Here is a 23,641-nt window from a genome sequence, read left to right as displayed (position 1 = left end):
TGGTCCCCAAGCCCCATTGCTCACCCAGGGCCCTGGCAAGCAGTGGGCTGGCATGGGTAGGCAGGCACTGGGCTGAGATGGGCATGACTTGCCAGCACAGCTCTCATGGCAAGGCAGGTAAGATGCTGATGCTGCAGCCAGAGGATTTTAGCAAGCATCTCCTTTATTAGTCCTCAGCAGAGGCACCTGCTCCCCCCTCAGGCTCCACTGCTGAGTCTATCTCAAGCTGAGACCTTCTTGATCCCAGTCATGAACTCACAGGATGGCTTGAGTTGGAAGAGCCCTTAAAGATCACCCAGTTCCAACCCCCCTGCCATGGGCAGGGACACCTCCCACTAGCCCTGGCTGCTCAAAGCCTCATTCAACCTGGTCTTAAATACTCCCAGGGGTCTCTTCCAACCTGCTTGATTCTATGAGGCATCCACAACTTCTCTGGCCAGCCTATTCCAGTGTCTCACCACCCTCAGGGTAAAGAATTTCTCCCTCATGGCCAACCTGAATCTCCCCTGCCCTAGTTTGAAAGCACTGCCTCTTGCCCCAGTGCTGCCTGCATTTGAAGGTGTCACTAACAGCAGTGCCCTGATCCTTGTGTCTTCTGCAGTCTCCTTCCTCTCAGTGTGGGAGGTTTGCTTAAGCTGAGGCTTTGCCTTTATGCATCCACAGACACTAGGGAGGTGTCAGGGAGGGGCAACCCTTTGTGCTTTAACACCACAGAGCTGAGAGCAGGGCTGGTGTACAAACAGGAGGGCAATCAGAAACAGGTTTCAAAGCTCTTAGGGAGTACAGAGGAACCTCAAAGCCTCTCTGCTTCTTTCCGATCTTCCTCGATGTAGAAAGAAGTCAGGAAGAAAAAACCTCCTCCGCAGACCCCCAGGAAAGCACAGAGGATGAAGCTGTACTGCATGCTCCAGAAGCTCCACTGGACCGACTCAGGGTGCTTGGCCTGGATAGCACTGGAGATCTAGGGAGGGAAGGAAGCTGGCATTAATCTGGGATACCCTCCTCCTCCTCCCTCCTCCTCCTCCTTCCTCCTCCCTCCTCCTCCTTTTCCTCCTCCTCCCCCTTCTCCTCTTTTTCCTCCTTCACCTCTCCTCCTCCTCCTCTTCCTCCCCCTCCTTCTCCTTCTCCTCCCCCTCCTCCTCCTCCCCCTCCTCCTCCTCCTCCTCCTTCTCTTCCTTTTCCTCCTCCTCCTTCTTTTCCTCCTCCTCCTCCTTCCTCCTCCTCCCTCCATCCTCCTTCCCCTCCTCCTCCTCCTCGCTCTCCCATCTCCTCCTCCTCCTCCTCCTCCTCTTCTTTATCCTCCTCCTCCTCCTCCTCTTCTTTATCCTCCTCCTCCTCCTCCTTCATCCTCCTCCTCCTCCTCCTCTTTCCTCCTCCTCCTCCCTTCCTCCCTCCTCCTCCTCCCTCTTCCCTCCTTCCTCCTCCATCTTCCTCCTCCCTCCTTCCTCCTCCATCTTCCTCCTCCCTCCTTCCTCCTCCTCCTCCTCCTCCTTTCTAGAGATCATCCAGCCCACCTCTCCTGAAAAGCAAGGTCACCCAGGGCAGCTCACCCAGGGATGCACCCAGGTGGGTTTGGAAAGGCTCCAGAGAAGGAGACTCCACAACCTATCTGGGCAGCCTGCTCCAGGGCTCTGGCACCCTCACTCTAAAGAAGCTTCCCCTCCTGTTGAGGTGGAACCTTCTGTGTTCCAGCTTGTACTTGTTCCTTGTCCTGTCACTGGGCACCACCACACAGAGCCTGGCACCTTCACCTTGACACCCACCCCTCAGGTATTGATAGACAATGAGCAGATCCCCTCTCAGTCTTCTCCTCTCCAGACTAAGCAGCCCCAGGGCTCTCTTCAGTCTTTCCTCACAGGAGAAGTGCTCCAGTCCCCAGTCATCCTTGGAGCTCTCTGTTGGACTCTCTCCAGCAGGTCCCTGTCTCTCCTGAACTGGGGAACCCAAAACTGGACACAGTATTCCAGGTGTGGTCTCACCAGGGCAAAGCAGAAGGGGAGAAGAACCTCCCTAGCCACACTTTCCTTGATGCACCCCAGGATGCCTTTGGCTCTCTTGGCCACAGGGGCACATTGCTGTGCCATGCAGAGCTCATTGTCCAGTAAGACTCTAAGGTCTTTCTCAATGGAGCTGCTTTCCAGCAGGACAACCTCTGGGCTGGACTGGTGCCTGCTGTTTATGCAGGGCTCTGCACTTAATCCTCACTGAACTTCACGAAGCTTCAGTAAGGACAAGTGCAGAGCAAGCACTCTGCAGCCCTGCAGCAAGGTGAGACTAAGAAGATGAATGCAGAGGAAAAGAGGCATAGAAAAACCTCTCTGCGTTCTCCTGTCGATGCCATGGATGGGAGGAGGTTCTAGTTTTCGGTCCAGGAAGTGTTTGCAGCTCTATGAGTGCCTGACTAACACTAAAGCAAGCACAGCAAGCAGAGAACTCACTCACAGTGCCAATGAGGTATGGGCTGCCTGCATCCCCCAGCAAGTGGCTCACCAGGATCTGCAGGGCGATAGCTGTGGACTGCCGCCTTGGGGTCACAACGTACTGCAAACAAAACACAGCCCAGGAGAGCATGAACCTGGCCAAAGGCACCTCAGGAACGGGCAGCTACTTACACAACATCCCAGAGAGAGGAATGTGCCCATTTTACACAGGATTCCAGCACGGTGGGGGTTGGAAGGGACCTCTGGAGATCAGCAGGTCCAAGCACCCTGCTATAAAGCAGGAGCACTCACAGCAGCTTGCCCAGGATCACAATGCCCAGGGGGGGTTGGAAGGGACCTCTGGAGATCATCAAGTCCAAGCACCTGCTATAAAGCAGGAGCACTCACAGCAGCCTGCCCAGGGTCACAATGCCCAGGGGGGGTTGGAAGGGCCCTCTGGAGATCAGCAGGTCCAAGCACCTGCTATAAAGCAGGAGCACTCACAGCAGCCTGCCCAGGATCACAATGCCCAGGGGGGGTTGGAAGGGACCTCTGGAGATCAGCAGGTCCAAGCACCTGCTATAAAGCAGGAGCACTCACAGCAGCCTGCCCAGGATCACAATGCCCAGGGGGGGTTGGAAGGGACCTCTGGAGATCAGCAGGTCCAAGCACCTGCTATAAAGCAGGAGCACTCACAGCAGCCTGCCCAGGATCACAATGCCCAGGGGGGGTTGGAAGGGCCCTCTGGAGATCAGCAGGTCCAACCACCCTGCTATAAAGCAGGAGCACCCACAGCAGCCTGCCCAGGGTCACAATGCCCAGGGGGGGTTGGAAGGGACCTCTGGAGATCAGCAGGTCCAAGCACCTGCTATAAAGCAGGAGCACCCACAGCAGCATGCCCAGGGGGGGTTGGAAGGGACCTCTGGAGATCAGCAGGTCCAAGCACCCTGCTATAAAGCAGGAGCACTCACAGCAGCCTGCCCAGGATCACAATGCCCAGAGGGTTTTGGAAGCTCTCCAGAGGAGATTCCACAACCTCTCTGGCAACCTGCTCCAGACCTCCAGCACCCTCACACCAAAGAATTGTCTCCTCCTGTTCACATGGAACCTCCTGGGTTCCAGTTTGTGCTCCCTGTCCTGTCCCTGGGCACCACTGACAAGCGTCTGCCCCCAGCCTCTTGCCCTCCACAGTTCCTTTAGCTCTTGCTGAGCATTGCCCAGATGCCCTCTGGGGCTGCTCTTCTGCAGGCTCTCAGCTTTTGCTCCTCACAGAGCTGCTCCAGGCCCCTCAGCAGCTTCAGAACCTCCACTGGACTCCCTCCAGCAGTTCCCTGTCTCTCTTGAACAGGGGAGCCCAGAACTGGACCCAAGACTCCAGCTGTGGCCTGAGCAGAGCAGAGTGGAGGGGGAGGAGACCCTCCTGGGTTACAGGAGCTCCTGGCACTGTGTTATCCAGATGTTACCTCTGTTATTTCATTGGCACAGGCAGCCTTGCACAGCTGCATGCTCTGGCACACCATTTCACCCCTGGCATTGGCAGGGGGCACTCAGTAAGAGTCCTGCTTTTCTTCCTAGGAGGTGAAGATCCTTCTGGCCACCAAGACACAGGCTTCTGGACAATATTATGTGGAGAGAAAGCTGAAAGCCTCCAAATAAGGGACAGAGCTTCACAAGCACTTACCAGCAGGATGTCTGTCACCACGGCCCAGTTCACAGAGAGAAACAGTTCTCCAAGTGCAATAAAGAGCTGCAAAAGAGAAGCAGGCAGTGATTAGAGACACTGCACTGATCTTCTTCATCCTGAAGATGAAGGCAGCCCTCCTGGCTGTGCTTGTTATCTACACAGGAGCTGCTGTTTGCACCCAGCTACTTATAACTGAACCATCTCTGCCTGTGCCTAGAGACACTGATTTCACACAGCCACAGAAGGTCAGGGGCTGGAAGGGACCTCCAAAGCTCAGCCAGTCCAACCCCCCATGCAGGACCACCCAGAGCATAGAATCATTGAATCAAGCAGGTTGGAAGAGAGCTCCAAGCTCAGCCAGCCCAACCTAGCACCCAGTCCCAACCAACCAACCAGACCATGGCACTCAGTGCCCCAGCCAGGCTTGGCTTCAACACCTCCAGCCACACAGACTCCACCACCTCCCTGGGCAGCCCATTCCAATGCCAATCACTCTCTCTGACAACAACTCCCTCACAACATCCAGCCTAGACCTGCCCTGGCACAGCTCCAGGCTGTGTCCCCTTCTGCTGCTGGCTGGCTGCCTGGCAGCAGAGCCCAACCCCACCTGGCTACAGCCTCCCTGCAGGCAGCTGCAGGCAGCAATGAGCTCTGCCCTGAGCCTCCTCTGCTGCAGGCTGCACACCCCCAGCTCCCTCAGCCTCTCCTCACAGGGCTATACAGGAACACATCCAGGCAGGTCTGGAATACTTCCAGAGAGGGAGACTCCACAACTGCCCTGGGCAGCCTGTGCCAGGCTTCTGGCACCCTCACAGGGAAAAAAAATTCTTCCTGGTGTTTCCATGGAACTTCCTAAGCCTCAGCTTCCACCATTGCCCCTTGCCCTGTCATTGGGCATCACCCAGCAGAGCCTGGCTCCAGCTTCTTGTCCTGTCATTGGGCATCACCCAGCAGAGCCTGGCTCCAGCCTCTTTGGACTTTCATCATAAAAAGGGGAGGGGAAATGTAGCAGAGAAGGTGCATAGGCTGCTTTATGTCACAACTCCTCAGCAGAAGAGCCAAAAACCAGAGAAATATCCCAGCTGTAGTGTGCTACTGAGCCCCAGAAGAGGAAAACAAGAGGCTGGGAAGAAAACTGTTTAAAACATGCTCTGGGATCTTCCTTTGCTCAGGTTCCAGAATGAAACAGAATTACAGAATAGATCTGGTTGGAAGAAGCCTCAAAGATCCTTCACCCAGCACCTCTGGGCCAGGATGAGCACTGCCAAGGGCTCCTGTGTGCTCTGCTCTGGCAGGGGGGTTGGACAGGATGAGCTTTGGAGATGGCTAGAAGAAGCCTCAAAGATCTTTCACCCAGCACCTTTGGGCCAAGGTGAGCACTGCCAAGGGCTCCTGTGTGCTCTGCTCTGGCAGGGGGGTTGGACAGGATGAGCTTTGGAGATGGCTGGAAGAAGCCTCAAAGATCTTTCACCCAGCACCTCTGGGCCAGGATGAGCACTGCCAAGGGCTCCTGTGTGCTCTGCTCTAGGTGATGCTGCTCTGGCAGGGGGGTTGGACAGGATGAGCTTTGCAGGTGGCTAGAAGAAGCCTCAAAGATCTTTCACCCAGCACCTTTGGGCCAAGGTGAGCACTGTCAAGGGCTCCTGTGTGCTCTGCTCTAGGTGATACTGCTCTGGCAGGGGGGTTGGACAGGATGAGCTTTGGAGGTCCCTTCCAGCCCTGACACTCTGTGATTCAGTGATGCTTTCAGTGCTGTGTGCATTGCACAGTCACAAGTGCAAACCTGAAGCACTCAGAGAGCAAACCCAAGGGACACTGCAGCTTCATGCAGCTAACTCCACAGGCTTGCTCTCCTCTGGAGTGTGGGTGCAACATACAGGTCCTGAGGTCCAATTTGCAGAGTTCTGCCTCTGCTTGCTGGAGCAAGGAATGCACAACACAGATCTCACAGGCCAGATGTCAGCTGCAGGCAGCATGTCCAGTGCTTAGCTTGCAGCCTACCCCATTCCAAGTTGCTGTGGTCTAGGAGGCTGCAGAGAATTCCACACAATCCACCCTTCTCCTGCCCCTTCCCTCCCCTCCCCTCCCCAAGGAGACATTTGTAGGCACTTACAAAAGTGGCAGTGATGTTTGTCTGGGCCACCATCAGAGCTACGTAGAGGCACAGAGCAGACACAAACATGCTTGTGGCACAGATCAGAGGGTCAGCTTTGTTGTTTATCTTTCTTAACCTCCTGGCAGCCTCTGCCCCAGTAATCACACCCAAGATTCCTGTCCCAATGGTGATGCCTCCAAATATTAGGCTGGTGACAAAGCAAAGGATTTCAGTTGAGCACAGTAAGACTACAGCAAGAGAAATCAGCATTAGCTTATACCTTTAGTTTCTGTGGAGTCTAATAAGTAAGGGATTAAGGGATAATCATATCATTAAGGGGAATAATTAATTATAATTAAGGGGGATAATAAAAAAAATTAAGGGGGATAAAATCTGGGATTTTATTCCTCTCAGCTCCCTCTAAATGTACTTCACCTCAAGGCTCACTTGAAGCTACTCCTTTGCCACTGAGGCTTTTTCCTGCAGGGAAGAGTTTCTCCAAATACCTAACCCCAACTCCCAGACTCACAGGATTTCTTAGCTTGGAGAAGACCTTCAAGCTCCTCCAGTCCAATCATCAGTTTCACCCTGACAAGTCCCTGACCAAACCAAACCCCTCAGCACAACATCTGATCACTGTGAATCGATAGGGGTGGAAAGGACCACCAGGAGCATCCAGGCCAACCTTCATCCCAGCAGCCTTCATCACCAGACCGTAGCCTCCAGCACCACATCCACTCTCCTCTTAAACCCCTCCAGGCATGGTGACTCCACCACCTCCCTGGGCAGCCTGTGCTCAGGAAAAGAACTTCCTCCCAACATCCAACCTAAACCTCCCCTGATGCAACTTAAGGCCACTTCCTCTTGTCCTATCCTTAGTAACTGGGCAGAAGAGACCAATTCCAGCCTCACTACAACCTCCTTTTAGACAGTTGTAGAGAACAATCCAACCTAAAATGCATTCTAGTCTAACATTCACACCCAACTGCCTTCAAAAGCTCACAGTCACATTCCTGCTTTGGAAACAAACCTGTGCCTCAGCAGCCTGCAGTGTTTCCAGGTGTGCTTCCCCACCCATCTGCACCTCACCTGTTTGATGAACTGCAGGTTTCTTGCAGACATGGTGATGCAAGGCCCTGGACAACCTCAGCCCTGTGAAGGAACAGTGGTACCCACATGCCCAGGGCTCCAGTGACGAAGGCCATGGCAGTCAGACCCAGGGAGGACCAGACAAAGCTCCAGCTGGAAATGAAAAGCAAGAAATGAGAGGCAGAAGAAAGAAGAGGGGGTGAGGAAAAAGGGAAAGGCTGCTGCAGCATCACAAAATGGCTCAGGTTGGAAGGGACCTCAGAGATCAGCTACTCCAACATCTCTGCCATCTCTGGAGCCTTTCCAGGCCTGTCTGGATGTGTTCCTCTGTGATCTGTGTTAGATAGGATTGTCCTGCTCTGGCAGGGGGGTTGGACTGGATGATCTCCTTGGGTCCCTTCCAACCCCTGTCATCCTGTGAGCTGTGATCTGTGTGACCAGGGCAGAGTAGAGAGGGAGGAGAACCTCCCTCGACCTACTAACCACAGCCCTTTTGATCCAGCCCAGCTCACTCACTTCTTAGCCAGGGACAGGACATCTTGACACCAAGTGGTCTTGGCAGCTCTCTGCACTCCTGGTTTCTCAGCTTTCACTCGTATGGTGCCAGAGATGCTGAGGGCTCTGTGGAATGCTGTCCTTCTCTGGGTCCTGTGAGGCACCAGGAGAAGCAGAAGAACCAGTGCTAGACCTCCCATGCAAGGAGTTATCTGCAGACAGAAGCTTGGTTAGATCAAGCAGAGCTCTTTCTGCTAAGTGAAGAATCACAGCAATTCACACTCACTGCTGGAATCACAGAATGGTCTGGGTTGGAAGGGAGCTCTGAAGGTCACCCAGCCCAACCCTCTCTGCAGTCAGCAGTGAAGGGATGCCAGCCAGAGGGAACTGGACAGGCTGCAGAGGTGAGCACAAGCCAACCTCAGGAGGTACAACAAGACCAAGGGCAAAGTCCTGCAGCTGGGTCGAGGCAATGCCAAGCACAACTCCAGGCTGGGTAGTGAGTGGCTGGAGAGCAGCCCTAAGGAGGGGGACTTGGGGGTGCTGCTGGAGGAGAAGCTCAGCAGGAGCCAGCAGTGTGCACTTGCAGCCCAGAAAGCCAAGCAGAGCCTGGGCTGCAGCAGCAGCAGTGTGGCCAGCAGGGCCAGGGAGGGGATTCTGCCCCTCTGCTCTGCTCTGCTCTGCTCTGCTGAGACCCCACCTGGAGTCCTGCATCCAGCTCTGGAGCCCCTGGGACAAGAGAGCTGTGGAGATGCTGGAGAGTGTCCAGAGCAGGGCCAGGAGGATGCTCAGAGGCTGCAGCAGCTCTGCTGTGAGCACAGCCTGAAAGAGTTGGGGCTGTGCAGGCTGGAGCAGAGGAGGCTCCCAGGTGACCTTCTTGTGGCCTGCCAGGATCTGAAGGGGGCTACAAAAGAGCTGGGGAGGGACTTTTGAGGGTGTGAGGGAGTGTCAGGAGTGGGGGGAATGGAGCAAAGGTGGAGGTGGGGAGAGTGAGGCTGGAGGTGAGGAGGAAGTTGTTGAGCAGGAGAGTGGTGAGAGGCTGGACTGGGTTGCCCAGGGAGGTGGTTGAGGCCCCATGGCTGGAGGTGTTTGAGGCCAGGCTGGCTGAGGCTGTGTGCAGCCTGCTCTAGGGTAGGGTGTCCCTGGGCATGGCAGGGGGCTTGGAACTGGCTGCTCCTTGTGCTCCCTTCCAGCCCTGACTCATTCTATGACTCTGTGACATCCTCAGCTGGATCAGGCTGCCCAGAATGACCTATTGGAGCTCTGCAGAGCTTCTCAGCCCCAGCTCTGCCTTGCTGCTTGTAGGTCAGACTTGTGGGTGGGAGTGGCCTGGGGGACTGATGGTGACTTTGGAGGGAAGCTGCTAAAGCCTCCCTCCCCACCACACAGCTGCCTCATTGCTCCCTCTGAGCTGGGAGGGGAATACATGAAGGAGGAAAGCTGTGGTGGTACTTTGGCCACCACCAGCAGAACCTCTGATGCAGTCATGAATGTTCTCTGAGTGGTACCAGATTGTTCTTCCAGGAAACACTTCCCCATCTCAGCCTGGACCTGGCAGCTAATTTCAGCACTTTCCCTCTGCTCATCCTGGACCTGGCAGCTAATTTCAGCACTTTCCCTCTGCTCATCCAGGACCTGGCAGCTAATTCCAGCACTTTCCCTCCGCTCATCCAGGACCTGGCAGCTAATTTCAGCACTTTCCCTCTGCTCATCCAGGACCTGGCAGCTAATTTCAGCACTTTCCCTCCACTCATCCAGGACCTGGCAGCTAATTTCAGCACTTTTCCCTCACTCATCCTGGACCTGGCAGCTAATTTCAGCACTTTCCCTCCACTCATCCAGGACCTGGCAGCTAATTTCAGCACTTTTCCCTCACTCACTCTGGACCTGGCAGCTAATTTCAGCACTTTTCCCTCACTCATCCTGGACCTGGCAGCTAATTTCAGCACTTTCCCTCCACTCATCCAGGACCTGGCAGCTAATTTCAGCACTTTCCCTCTGCTCATCCTGGACCTGGCAGCTAATTTCAGCACTTTCCCTCCGCTCATCCAGGACCTGGCAGCTAATCTCAGCACTTTCCCTCACTCATCCAGGACCTGGCAGCTAATCTCAGCACTTTCCCCCAACTCACCCTGGACCTGGCAGCTAATTTCAGCACTTTCCCTCTGCTCATCCAGGACCTGGCAGCTAATCTCAGCACTTTCCCCCAACTCATCCTGGACTTGGCAGCTAATTTCAGCACTGGGTAAGAGGAACATCAGCCCCTGCCCTGGCTGCTGTAGTTTCACCTATGTGCTGGCTTTTGCTCTGTAGAAGCTAGGCACAAACTTGTCCTGCAGGAGGAGTTCTCTTTGGACCAGTTAGAGGGCAGAAGGTCCTTGCACTGCTCACCTCTTTGAACATCAGCCATCTAAACCCCCACACTGATGGCTTTTACAACGAGTGGCTCAGCACCAGGAGTGAAAGTAACTCACCCTGAAAGCCCAGTGCCAGTCACCTGTGAGCTCTGCCATGCCAGCTGCTAGGACATAACCAAGACCACTGCAAGCAAAAGAAAGGAATAATCAGTAGGCACCAAGGAACTGTTGCTGGCTGGAATGAGATCTGCTGCCAGCTGAGAGCACAGAGCAGCTGTCAGTGTCCAAAACCAACCCTCAGGCTCTGTGCTGTCTCCTCACAGAATCACAGAAGATCAGGGGCTGGAAGGGACCTCCAAAGCTCAGCCAGTCCAACCCCCCTGCCACAGCAGGGTCACCCAGAGCAGTTCACACAGGAACACATCCAGGCAGGGCTTGAACATCTCCAGAGAGGGAGACTCCAAAACCTCCCTGGGCAGCCCATGCCAGGCTTCTGTCTTCTGTTGCTTAACTAACTCCTGGCACTAAGTGCCTCATCCAGCCTCCTTTTAAACACCTCCACCACCTCCCCAGGCAGCCCATCCCAATGCCAACCACTCTTGTTGGGAAGAACTTCCTCCTAACATCCATCCTGAACCTGCCCTGGCACAGCTTGAGGCTGTGTCCTCTTGTTCTGTCACTGCTTGCTTGGCAGAAGAGACCAACCCCAGCTAGCCACAGCCTCCCTTCAGGTACTGTAGAGCAGGTCTTTGCAAACAGTCTCTCTCCATCCCTTTTGTAGGCCCCTTCAGGCACTGGCAGCTGCCCCTCCCCCCAGAATTTCCAAAGGTGGGGCAGTAAAACCAATCTTCCCATTGGAATGAAGGGGCAGAAGATGCAAAACCAACCTTCCCAGTAGAATGCAGATGGAAAACCAACCCTCCCATTGGAGTGAAGGTGCAGAAGATGGAAAACCAACCCTCCCACTGGAATGAAGGTGTGGAAGATGGAAAACCAACCTCCCCACTGGAATGAAGATGCAGAAGATGGAAAACCAACCCTCCCATTGGAATGAAGGTGCAGAAAATGGAAAACCAACCTTCCCATTGGAATGAAGATGTAGAAGATGGAAAACCAACCTTCCCATTGGAATGAAGATGTAGAAGATGGAAAACCAACCTTCCCATTGGAATGAAGATGGAAAACCAGCCCTCCCACTGGAATGAAGATGTAGAAGATGGAAAACCAATCTTCCCATTGGAGTGAAGATGTTGAAGATGGAAAACCAGCCTTCCCATTGGAATGAAGATGGAAAACCAACCTTCCCATTGGAATGAAGGTGCAGAAGATGGAAAACAACCTTCCCATTGGAATGAAGATGGAAAACGAACCCTCCCACTGGAATGAAGATGTAGAAGATGGAAAAACAACCTTCCCATTGGAATGAAGATGGAAAACCAATCCTCCCATTGGAGTGAAGGTGCAGAAGATGGAAAACCAACCTTCCCATTGGAATGAAGGTGCAGAAGATGGAAAAGCAACCTCCCCACTGGAATGAAGATGTAGAAGATGGAAAACCAACCCTCCCTCTGGAATGAAGGTGCAGAAGATGGAAAAGCAACCTTCCCATTGGAATGAAGGTGCAGAAGATGGAAAACCAACCTTCCCATTGGAATGAAGATGGAAAACCAGCCCTCCCATTGGAGTGAAGGTGTGGAAGATGGAAAACCAACCTTCCCATTGGAATGAAGATGGAAAACCAACCCTCCCATTGGAGTGAAGGTGTGGAAGATGGAAAACCAACCTTCCCATTGGAATGAAGGTGCAGAAGATGGAAAACCAACCTTCCCACTGGAATGAAGATGTAGAAGATGGATAACATGGTGGTCCTTTTTCCTTCCTCAAACAGGTCAGCAATCATGGTGGGTGCCACTGTGGAGTAACTGGCACTGCCAATGCCAACCAGTCCTCGGGAGAGAAAGAATATCCAGCAGTACTGCAGGCAAAAGACATGTTAGAGTCCCCAAAACAGGGTCTGCAGGGAAGAAACCCTGCTAGGAACGAGCACATTGGGTGATTCTGTGCTCCACAACCTCCCTGGTGGTGGTCAAGGCCAGGTTGGATGAAGCCTTGAGCCACCTGTTCTGGAAAGTCCATCTCTTAGAATCATAGAATCAAGCAGGTTGGAAGAGACCTCCAAGCTCATCCAGTCCAACCTAGCACCCAGCCCTAGCCAGTCAACCAGACCATGGCACTAAGTGCCTCAGCCAGGCTTTTCTTGAAGACCCCCAGGCACGGTGCCTCCACCACCTCCCTGGGCAGCCCATTCCAATGCCAATCACTCTCTCTGGGAAGAACTTCTTCCTAATATCCAGCCTAGACCTACCCTGGCACAACTTGAGGCTGTGTCCCCTTGTTCTATTGCTGGTTACCTGGGAGAAGAGGCCACCCCCCACCTGGCTACAATGTCCCTTCAGGTAGTTGTAGACAGTAATAAGATCACCTCTGAGCCTCCTCTTCTCCAGGCTAAACAGGCCCAGCTCCCTCAGCCTCTCCTCATAGGGTTTGTGTTCCAGGCCCCTCACCAGCTTTGTTGCCCTTCTCTGGACATGTTCCAGCACCTCAACATCTCTCTTGAATTGAGGGTCCCAGAACTGGACAGAGTGCTCAAGGTGTGGCCTGAGCAGTGCTGAGCACAGGGGAAGAATAACCTCCCTTGTCCTACTGGCCACACTGCTCCTGATGCAGCCCAGGATGCCATTGGCTCTCTTGGCCACCTGGGCACACTGCTGCCTTCTAGTGGGAGATGTCCCTGCCTACGGCAAAGGGCTGGAACTGGATGATCTTTGGGGTCCCTTCCAACCTAAACCATTCTCTGATTCTCTGATTCTGTTTTCATAGGAGCCTCTAAACCCAGCAACATACCAGTTCAGTGAGGAAGGAGCTGCCCAAAGTGACAGCAGACCAGAAGAAAATCCCAGCTCCAAGGATGATTTTCCTGTTGTAGCGGTCTCCCAGGTACCCAAAGATGGGGGCAGCCAGCATGTAACACAGCACAAAGACTGGAAGAGCCAAGAAGGAGCAAAACCAACATTGGACAAGTTGGTTTTATTGCACACAGTCCCCACCCCAGCTCAGGTTGCCCTGGGGAAGAGCAGGCAGTGAGGTAGGTTAGGAATTGGTTGCAAGATAGAGTTCAGAGGGTGGTGATCAATGGTGTCAGGTCCAGCTGGAGAGCTGTGACCAGTGGAGTCCCCCAGGGATCAGTGCTGGGCCAGGCCTGTTCAGCATCTTCATCAATGCCATTGATGAGGGCACAGACAGACAGAGGCTGCTCAGCAAGTTTGCTGCTGACACCAAGCTGGGAGGCTTGGCTGAGACAGCTGCAGGCTGTGCTGCCATCCAGAGAGACCTGGGCACAGAGCTGGGCACAGAGGAACCAAATGAGGTTCAACAAGGACAAGTGCAGAGTCCTGCACCTGGGCAGCAACAATAAACTGCATCAGTCCAGGCTGGGAGGTGACTGCTGGAGAGTAGCCCCAAGGAGAGGGACCTGGGGGTGCTGGGGGAGAGCATCCATGGCACAGCAATGTGCTCTGGGGGCCAAGAGGGCAATGGGGTCCTGGGGGGCATTAAGCAGAGTGTGTCCAGCAGATCAAGGGAGGTTCTCCTGCCCCTCTGCTCTGCCCTGCTGAGACCTCATCTTGAATACTGCCTTCAGTTCTGGGCTTCCCAGTTGCAGAGGGACAGGGATCTGCTGGAGAGGGTCCAGCAGAGGGCTAGGAGGATGATGAGGGGACAGGAGGGCATGGCTGATGAGGAGAGGCTGAGGGCCCTGGGGCTGCTTAGTCTGGAGAAGAGAAGATTGAAAGGGGATTTGATAAATGTTTATAAGTATCTGAGGGCTGCCAGGAGGGGGGGACAGGCTCTGCTCACTGCTCCCTGGGATAGGACAAGCAGCAAAGGGTGTAAGCTGCAGCAAAAGAGGTTCTGCCTCAACACAAGGGGGAACTTCTTTCCTGGAAGGGTCCCAGAGCCCTGGCACAGGCTGCCCAGAGAGGTTGTGGAGTCTCCTTCTGTGGAGCCTTTCCAGGCCTGTCTGGATGTGCTCCTCTGTGATCTGTGTTAGATAGGATTGTCCTGCTCTGGCAGGGGGGTTGGACTGGATGATCTCCTTGGGTCCCTTCCACCCCCTGACATCCTGTGAGCCTGTGATAAAGGCAGGCTGAGGGTGCAGAAGCAGTAGGTAGATGGATAGTTAGAAAAAGAGTGAACCTCCCCCCCCTAACTTCTAGCAAAATAAAATGGGTGCCAATTGCTCAAGGTCTGTACTGTTTGAGGCAATCCTCCATCTTTTGGTGATTCAGGCTTTCTGAAGGACTCAGCTCAACTCTTCCCTGTAGCAAAAGGCTTTCAGTTTTGCATTCTGGTCAGGCTGCCCACGAGCAGGAGTGAGCCACACCACAGACTGGGCAGGAAGTAGTCTAAATAAAGCAACCAGACTGTGTTTTGGGGACAGATGCACTGATACAAGGCAAGGTTGTCATGGTAAACCTGATGGGCCTAAAATAGAATCATAGAATCATAGAATCAACCAGGTTGAAAGAGACCTCCAAGCTCATCCAGTCCAACCTAGCCCCCAGCCCTATCCAACCAACCAGACCATGGCACTAAGTGCCTCATCCAGGCTTTTCTTGAAGACCCCCAGGCACGGTGCCTCCACCACCTCCCTGGGCAGCCCATTCCAATGCCAATCACTCTCTCTGGGAAGAACTTCTTCCTAACATCCAGCCTAGACCTACCCTGGCACAACTTGAGGCTGTGTCCCCTTGTTCTATTGCTGGGTGCCTGGGAGAAGAGGCCACCCCCCACCTGGCTACAATGTCCCTGCAGGTAGTTGTAGACAGTAATAAGATCACCTCTGAGCCTCCTCTTCTCCAGGCTAAACACCCCCAGCTCCCTCAGCCTCTCCTCATAGGATTTGTGCTCCAGGCCCCTCACCAGCTTTGTTGCCCTTCTCTGGACATGTTCCAGCACCCCAACATCTCTCTTGAATTGAGGAGCCCAGAACTGGACACAGCACTCAAGGTGTGGCCTGAGCAGTGCTGAGCACAGGGGCAGAATAACCTCCCTTGTCCTACTGGCCACACTGCTCCTGATGCAGGCCAGGATGCCATTGGCTCTCTTGGCCACCAGGGCACACTGCTGGCTCATCTTCAGCCTACTATCTATCAGTACCCCCAGGTCCCTTTCCTCCTGGCTGCTCTCCAGCCACTCAGTCCCCAGCCTGTAGTGCTGCTTGGGGTTGTTGTGGCCAAAGTGCAGAACGCTGCACTTGGCCTTGTTCAATCTCATCCCATTGGTCTCTGCCCACCCATCCAGCCTGTGCAGGTCCCTCTGCAGGGCTCTCCTACCTTCCAACAGATCAACACCTGCTCCTAGCTTGGTGTCATCTGCAAACTTCCTGATGCTGGACTCAATGCCCTCGTCCAGGTCATCAATAAAGATATTGAACAGGACTGGGCCCAGCACTGATCCTTGGGGAACACCACTAATGACAGCTGCCAACTGGATAGGCTTATACATACCCTGGCTTGCCCAGGCACATTCTTCTGCTCCATGGGAGAAGCAACCATGGGAAAGAAGACCAAAGAACCTGGAGCCACTAAGTCTAAGGGCTCTGGCCTGCCCAGAGTCCTGTGGTAAACAAGGCACACAAACACTTAGCTTGTGCCTGCCTTGTGCAGGTCCTGTGCTTCTCCCAAAGCCTATGGCTTTGTCTACCATGGGAGGCTTTGCCTAACTGCCATTCTGATTGGCTATTCTGTGGGCCAAAGGGCAATTAATCTTGGCCCACAATGATAAAAGAGATGCACAGGTAAATGCAGTGTGTGCTCTGCCATGCTCTTCATGCCTGCTGTTGCCTGCTGCCACTGCTTACTGCCCTATTGCTTGCCTGGAAACTCCACTGCTGTGAGTTTACCAGGGACAGGCTCTAAATGCCTCCTCACAATCAGCCTGCACAGCCAGTGTGACATTCTGCTGAGACTGCTCCTCTCATTGCATCCTGCCTGCACCTGAAAGTCTCCTGCCAAGAGGAGAAGCCCTGTGGAGATACACAGATCATCCAGAGGAGCCAAGAGACAAGGTCAGAGATTGTCTGCTTCTTTCCCCAGAAGCCTGGGAAGGATCAAGTCTCAGCAGCTGACAAGACAGAGTTCTTTGACAGCATTTGGGTGCTGTCTGGGTCTGTGGCTGGCCTCTGCGAGTCTGGTAATAATAACTGTGTGAGTGAAAAATGAGGTTCAACAAGACCAAGGGCAAGGTCCTGCAGCTGAGTCAGGGTAATGCCAAGCACAACTGCAGGCTGGGCAGTGAGTGGCTGGAGAGCAGCCCTGAGCAGAGGGACTTGGGGGTGCTGCTGGAGGAGAAGCTCAGCAGGAGCCAGCACTGTGCACTTGCAGCCCAGAAAGCCAAGCAGAGCCTGGGCTGCAGCAGCAGCAGTGTGGCCAGCAGGGCCAGGGAGGGGATTCTCCCCCTCTGCTCTGCTGAGACCCCACCTGGAGTGCTGCATCCAGCTCTGGAGCCCCTGGGACAAGAGGGCTGTGGAGATGCTGGAGAATGTCCAGAGCAGGGCCAGGAGGATGCTGAGAGGGCTGCAGCTGCTCTGCTATAAGGGGAGACTGAGGGAGTTGGGGCTGTGCAGTCTGGAGAGGAGAAGGCTCCCAGGTGACCTTCTTGTGGCCTTCTAGGATCTGAAGGGGGACACAAAAAAGCTGGAGAGGGACTTTTGGGGCTGTGAGGGAGTGGCAGGAGTGGGGGGAATAGAGCAAAGCTGGAGGTGGGGAGAGTGAGGGTGGAGGTGAGGAGGAAGTTTTTGGTGATGAGAGTGGTGAGAGGCTGGACTGGGTTGCCCAGGGAGGTGGTTGAGGCCCCATGGCTGGAGGTGTTTGAGGCCAGGCTGGCTGAGGCTGTGTGCAGCCTGCTCTAGGGTAGGGTGTCCCTGGGCATGGCAGGGGGCTTGGCACTGGCTGCTCCTTGTGCTCCCTTCCAGCCCTGACTGATTCTATGAAGCACTTAAAAGCCTCTTCGTAATTCTCCATTGCCTGCTGCCATAAGGAGAAGGAGCTCTTTGAGTCCATCTAGCAGGCAAGAGCTATTCTGACTGCAAGTAGCACTGGTCTGCAGGAATCTTCTCTTCCAGTTCAATTCATGTTTGTATACTTTGCAGGTTATCACAGGCTCACAGGATGTCAGGGGTTGGAAGGGACCCAAAGAGATCATTGAGTCCAACACCCCTGCCAGAGCAGGGCCATACAATCTAGCTCAGGTCAGATTAAACAGTCCCAATTCACAGACTCACAGGATGCTAGGGGTTGGAAGGGACCCAAGGAGATCATCCAGCCCAACCCCCCTGCCAGAGCAGGACAATCCTATCTAACACAGATCACAGAGGAACACATCCAGACAGGCCTGGAAAGGCTCCACAGAAGGAGACTCCACAACCTCTCTGGGCAGCCTGTGCCAGGACTCTGGGACCCTTACAGGAAAGAAGTTCCCCCTTGTGTTGAGCTGGAACCTCCTGTGCTGCAGCTTCCATCCATTGCTCCTTGTCCTATCCCAGGCAGCAGTGAGCAGAGCCTGTCCCCCCCTCCTCACCCCCAGCCCTCAGATATTGATAAACATTGATTAAATCCCCTCTCAGTATTCTCTTCTCCAGACTAAGCAGCCCCAGGTCCCTCAGCCTCTCCTCCTCAGCCATGCCCTCCAGTCCCCTCATCATCCTCCTAGACCTCTGCTGGACCCTCTCCAGCAGATCTCTGTCCCTCTGCAACTGGGGAGCCCAAAACTGAAGGCATTATTGAAGATGAGGTCTCAGCAGGGCAGAGTAGAGGTGGAGGAGAACCTCCCTTGCTCTGCTGCACACACTCTGCTTAATGCCCCCCAGGATCCCCTTGGCATTCTTGGCTACGAGGGCACATTGCTGAGCCATGGGGAACTTGTTGGCCATTTATTATCTGTAAAATGTTTCCATGAGCATGCAAGGACCTGAATATTTTTAGTGTTATCATTATTAAAGTGAGAGGTTTGGGGTGGTGAAAGTTCTGAGTATCAAAATCAATAAACAGTATGAATTTGGGAGGGGAAAACCAAAACCTCAATCTCGCATCAATTAATTTCCCCTTCATAACAAAGGCAAAGCCTGGACTGAAGAGACTTCATTACCTGTTTGCAGCAGGCCTGCATCCCCATCGTGGAGCTCAAAGTACTTCTGTACATCTAACAGGATCCCTGCAACAGAACACAAAAGGAATGACAAAGAGCCCTGCCTGTTCCTTGCAACTCTGGAAAGAATCTCCTCCCAGTCTCCAGTCTCAGCCTCTGCTCTTCCAGCTCAAAGCCATTCCCCCCTTGTCCTGACACTATAAACCATTGTAAAATGTCCCAGCCTCTGCTCTTCCAGCTCAAAGCCATTCCCCCCTTGTCCTGACACTATAAACCATTGTAAAAAGTCCCTTCCCATAGGTCACATCAAGGTCCTGGAAGATCAGATCATAGAATCACACAATGAATCAGGTTGGAAGAGACCTTCAGGATCACTGAGTCCAACCTATCACTTAACACCTCCTAATTAGCTAAACCCTGGCACTAAGTGCCCCATTCAGCCTCCTCCTGCACACCTCCAGGGATGGCGACTCCATCACCTCCCTGGGCAGCCCATTCCCAGTTAAAGCATTGATCTGAGTAGCCTGAGACAAGGTGAGAGATCTGAGGGGTGGGGGAGGAAGTTTGCACCATCACCACTTGCAACACACTGAAGACCCTGGTGCAGGAGACAGTGAAGCAGCAGAGCTCAGTGCATGCAAACTCTGCCAAAGCCTGTGTGCAAACTGCCCGGAAACCACAGCTCCAGCACTGCCTCCAGCTTGCTTTTGCATTAATACTCAAGCCCCAGCCCCTCTTTCCTGTTAACTGCTGCTTACCAAAGTGTGATACCCAGGGAGAGCCAAGCTCAAAAGGAATGACACAAGGATGCTGCAACGCAGCTGAGTTGTAGCAGATGAACAGTCTGATGCTGTGGTGTAAGCTACAGCTTACAGATTTCCACCCCCTCCATGGCCCAAGGGCTCACAAACCTAACTGAAGACTTGTTCTAGAGAACAGATCTGGTGAGGAGCAGCTGAGGGAACTGAGGTTGTTCAGTCTGGGGAGAAGAAGGTTGACAGGAGACCTCATTGATCTTCTTGGTGATGCCCAAGGACAGGGCAAGAGGCTGGAGCCAGGGTCTGCTCAGTGGTGATGCCCAATGACAGGACAAGAGGCTGCAGCCAGGCTCTGCTCAGTGGTGATGCCTAATGACAGGGCAAGAGGCTGCAGCCAGGCTCTGCTGGGTGATGATGCCTAACCACAGGGCAAGAGGCTGGAGCCAGGCTCTGCTCAGTGGTGATGCCCAATGAGAAGGCAAGAGGCTGGAGCCAGGCTCTGCTCAGTGATGCCCAATGACAGGGCAAGAGGCTGCAGCCAGGCTCTGCTCAGTGGTGATGCCCAATGACAGGGCAAGAGATTGCAGCCAGGCTCTGCTCAGTGGTGATGCCCAATGACAGGGCAAGAGATTGCAGCCAGGCTCTGCTCAGTGGTGATGCCCAATGACACGGCAAGAGATTGCAGCCAGGCTCTGCTCAGTGGTGATGCCCAATGACACGGCAAGAGGCTGGAGCCAGACTCTGTTCAGTGATGATGCCCAATGACAGGGCAAGAGGCTGCAGCCAGGCTCTGCTCAGTGGTGATGCCCAATGACACGGCAAGAGGCTGCAGCCAGGCTCTGCTCAGTGGTGATGCCCAATGACACGGCAAGAGGCTGGAGCCAGACTCTGTTCAGTGATGATGCCCAATGACAGGGCAAGAGGCTGCAGCCAGGCTCTGCTCAGTGGTGATGCCCAATGACAGGGCAAGAGGCTGCAGCCAGGCTCTGCTCAGTGGTGATGCCCAATGACAGGGCAAGAGGCTGGAGCCAGGCTCTGCTCAGTGATGCCCAATGACAGGGCAAGAGGCTGCAGCCAGGCTCTGCAGGATGATACCCAATGACAGGGCAAGAGGCTGGAGCCAGGCTCTGCAGGATGATGCCCAATGACAGGGCAAGAGGCTGGAGCCAGGCTCTGCAGGATGATGCTCAGTGACAGGGCAAGGGGCAATGGTGGAAGCTGAGGCTCTGCAGGATGATGCCCAGTGACAGGGCAAGGGGCAATGGTGGAAGCTGAGGCTTAGGAAGTTCCAGGGAAACACGAGGAAGAATTTCTTCCCTGTGAGGGTGACAGAAGCCTGGCACAGGCTGCCCTGGGTGGGTGTGGAGTATCCCCCTCTGAAGATACTCAAAACCCATCTGGATGTGTTCCTGTGTGATCTGCTCTAGGTGACCCTGCTCTGGCAGGGAGGTTGGACTGGATGAGCTTTGGAGGTCCTTTCCAGTCCCTGACATTCAGTGATTGGTGTCTACAGCTCCCTGAAGAGAGGATGCAGTGAGGTCAGGGTTGGTCTCTCCTCCCTAGTGATAGAAGGAGATTAAATGACCAGAAATTGTGCCAGGGCAGAGTTAGGTTGGACATAGGGAAAGATTCACTCTGTGCTGGATCAAGAACTGGCTGGATGGCAGAGCTCAGAGAGTGGTGGTGAATGATGCCACATCCAGTTGGCAGCTGTCACTAGTGGTGTTCCCCAAGGATCAGTGCTGGGCACAGTCCTGTTCAATATCTTTATTGATGATCTGGATGAGGGCATTGAGTCCAGCATCAGTAAGTTTGCAGATGACACCAAGCTAGGAGCAGCTGTGGAGCTGTTGGGAGGTAGGAGAGCCCTGCAGAGGGACCTGGCCAGGCTGCATGGGTGGGCAGAGGCCAATGGGATGAGATTTAAAAAGGCCAAGTGCAGGGTTCTGCACTTTGGCCACAACAATCCCCAAGCAGCACTACAGGCTGGGGACTGAGTGGTTGGAAAGCAGCCAGGAGGAAAGGCACCTGGGGGTACTGATAGATAGTAGCTGAAGATGAGCCAGCAGTGTGCCCAGGTGGCCAAGAGAGCCAATGGCATCCTGGGCTGGCTCAGGAGCAGTGTGGGCAGCAGGACAAGAGAGGTTATTCTGCCCCTGTACTCAGCACTGCTCAGGCCACACCTTGAGTGCTGTGTCCAGTTCTGGGACCCTCAATTCAAAAAAGATGTTGAGGTGCTGGAAGGTGTCCAGAGAAGGGCAACAAAGCTGGTGAGGGGCCTGGAGCACAAATCCTATGAGGAGAGGTTGAGGGAGCTGGGGGTGTGCAGCCTGGAGAAGAGGAGGCTCAGGGGTGATCTTATTACTGTCTACAACTACCTGAAGGGACATTGTAGCCAGGTTGGGGGTTGGCCTCTTCTCCCAGGCACCCAGCAATAGAACAAGGGGACACAGTCTCAAGTTGTGCCAGGGTAGGTATAGGCTGGATGTTAGGAAGAAGTTCTTCCCAGAGAGAGTGATTGGCATTGGAATGGGCTGCCCAGGGAGGTGGTGGAGGCACCGTGCCTGGGGGTCTTCAAGCAAAGCCTGGATGAGGCACTTAGTGCCATGGTCTGGTTGACTGGCCAGGGCTGGGTGCTAGGTTGGACTGGATGAGCTTGGAGCTCTCTTCCAACCTGCTTGATTCTATGATTTTATGATTACTGAAAGAGTGGTCAGGAGTGCAATAGGCTGCCCAGGAAGATAGTGGAGTCCCCATCACTGGAGGTGTTTAAGAAACCTGTGGCCATAGCACTTGGGGTCATAGTTTAGGGGCCATGGTGGTGTTGGGTTGATGGTTGGGCTCTCCAGCAGTCACCTCCCAGCCTGTACTGCTGCAGTTTATTGCTCCTCCCCAGGTGCAGGACCCTGCACTTGTCCAGCCTCAGTAAAGACCATTGCTTTGTATACTGTCACCAGCAATGGATTCCAAATTTAACACTTAACCATTTGGCCTTTTTTCAAGGTCTTAAAATAGTTCTTAGCCCCATGGGACTAAGAAGCAAACTGCTGCAAGCTCACAACAAGTGTTTCCTCCTACACTGATAAATTATGCAGGCCTAAAATGGCTCAGGCTGGAAGGGACCTCAGAGATCATCTCCTCCAACTTCTCTGCCATGGGCAGGGATGACTCTCAACTAGAGTTGGTTGCTGAAAGCCTCATCCTGCCTGGCCTTGAACACCTCCAGGCAAGAGGCATCCACAACCTCTCTGGGCAACCTGTGCCAGTGTCTCAGCACCCTCAAACTGAAGACTTTGTTCCTCAGCTCCACTCTAAGCCTGCTCTCCCTCAGCTTCAAACCATTCCCCTTTGTCCTGTCTCTAGACACCCTCAGCACAGGTCCTTCTGCAGCCTTCCTGCAGGATCCCTGCAGCCACTGGCAGGCAGCTCTAAGGTCCTCCTGGAGTCTTCTCTTCTCCAGGCTGCACAGCCCCAGCTCCCTCAGCCTGTGCTCACAGCAGAGCTGCTCCAGCCCTTGGATCATCCTTGTGGCCCTTCTCTGGACTCCCTCTAGCAGCTCTGTGTCCTTCTTGTGAAGGGGACAAGCAGAACTGGAGGCAGCACTCAAGGTGAGGTCTCAGCAGAGCAGAGTAAGGGGGCAGAATCCCCTCTTTTGCCCTGCTGCCCACACTCCTCTGCATGCAGCCCAGGACCCTGCCTGTGCTCATAGCAGAGGCAATAGCAGAGCTGAAATGAGATGCCTCAGCACCCTTCAGCCCTGCCTGAAGCAAGCAGGGGCAAAGCTCTCCCTGCTAGTACAAAAGCTCCTTAAGGTCCCTTCCAACCCAAACCATTCTCTGGTTCTCTCTGGCAGCTGATGACCACCACTCAGAAATCCTCTATTCCAGCAGCTTCAGCTTTGCACTACTAAATACTCAGAACAATCACAGCTAATTATGACCCTGAACTGATCCCCAGCAGCCAGATGAACCTCCACACTGAGCACCACTAAGACCATAGAATCAACCAGGTTGGAAGAGACCTCCAAGCTCATCCAGTCCAACCTAGCACCCAGCTCTATGCAGTCAACCAGCCCATGGCACTAAGATGGGATTCCCCCTCCACACAGCTGCAATACTTGAGCAGTTAAAGCCTGGAACAGGCTGAGAGATCAGAAGAGAAGCTCCCAGCTCCTCACTGACCTCTGCCAACGTTCACAAGCAATTAATGAATGGTTTTCATCTTTTAATTGACAGGCTTTCAATTATGTGACCCATTAACTACCACCTGCCACCACAGAGCTGCTCAGAACTTGCCTTTTTGGTTCCCCCTTCAGAAAGTAAAAAGAGGCTCTCACCTGGTACAATGAACCAGTCCATGAAGTTGATTAAATTGCCATAGCACAGCACAGCAGCTACCAGGTAATCTCTCTTTGCTGGCCCCTTCCTTGCTGCAGACACAGATGCTCCTTGCCTGACGTGGGTGACAGTAGCTCCATAGCTCAGCTCCTCGGGGGGCAGCTGCAAGCCTGTGCTCTCCTGAGCAGTGGGGGTGTGCAT

At 53.9% G+C, this 23,641-nt stretch overlaps 1 protein-coding gene across 2 annotated transcripts; it reads right to left on the bottom strand.

The window, feature by feature from the left end:
• Positions 1-160: 160 nt before the first annotated feature.
• LOC135187497 (protein spinster homolog 3-like) lies at positions 161-23,641 on the bottom strand. 2 transcript variants are annotated; one of them, XM_064166260.1, is made up of 11 exons: positions 23,440-23,641; positions 18,346-18,411; positions 13,045-13,181; positions 11,964-12,115; positions 10,258-10,324; positions 7,805-7,995; positions 7,289-7,441; positions 6,218-6,407; positions 4,102-4,167; positions 2,443-2,541; positions 161-961 (listed from the first exon to the last, which is right to left on the bottom strand). In XM_064166260.1, exons 1-11 carry the CDS (start codon positions 23,639-23,641, stop codon positions 794-796), a joined length of 1,491 nt encoding a protein of 496 aa, XP_064022330.1. In that variant the 3' UTR covers positions 161-793. The 2 variants fall into 2 exon arrangements, with proteins under 2 accessions (XP_064022330.1, XP_064022331.1); XM_064166261.1 differs by lacking the exons at positions 13,045-13,181; positions 23,440-23,641 and having other exon boundaries at positions 18,346-18,409.

Source organism: Pogoniulus pusillus, chromosome 27 (genome assembly GCF_015220805.1).
Source record: "Pogoniulus pusillus isolate bPogPus1 chromosome 27, bPogPus1.pri, whole genome shotgun sequence".
NCBI classification, from domain to species: Eukaryota; Metazoa; Chordata; class Aves; order Piciformes; family Lybiidae; genus Pogoniulus; species Pogoniulus pusillus.
This window is presented reverse-complemented; position numbering and strand designations above follow the sequence as displayed.

What these genes read in the sequence shown, in the direction of transcription:
- LOC135187497 (XM_064166260.1), bottom strand. Translation starts at nt 23,641, where the DNA reads ATGCACACCCCCACTGCTCAGGAGAGCACAGGCTTGCAGCTGCCCCCC. An exon ending in ACCTGCAGTTCATCAAACAG is followed by an intron (nt 6,408 to 7,288) that starts GTGAGGTGCAGA and finishes CTTTGTCACCAG; the next exon opens with CCTAATATTTGGAGGCATCA. An exon ending in TGGTGACAGACATCCTGCTG is followed by an intron (nt 2,542 to 4,101) that starts GTAAGTGCTTGT and finishes TTTTGTTTGCAG; the next exon opens with TACGTTGTGACCCCAAGGCG.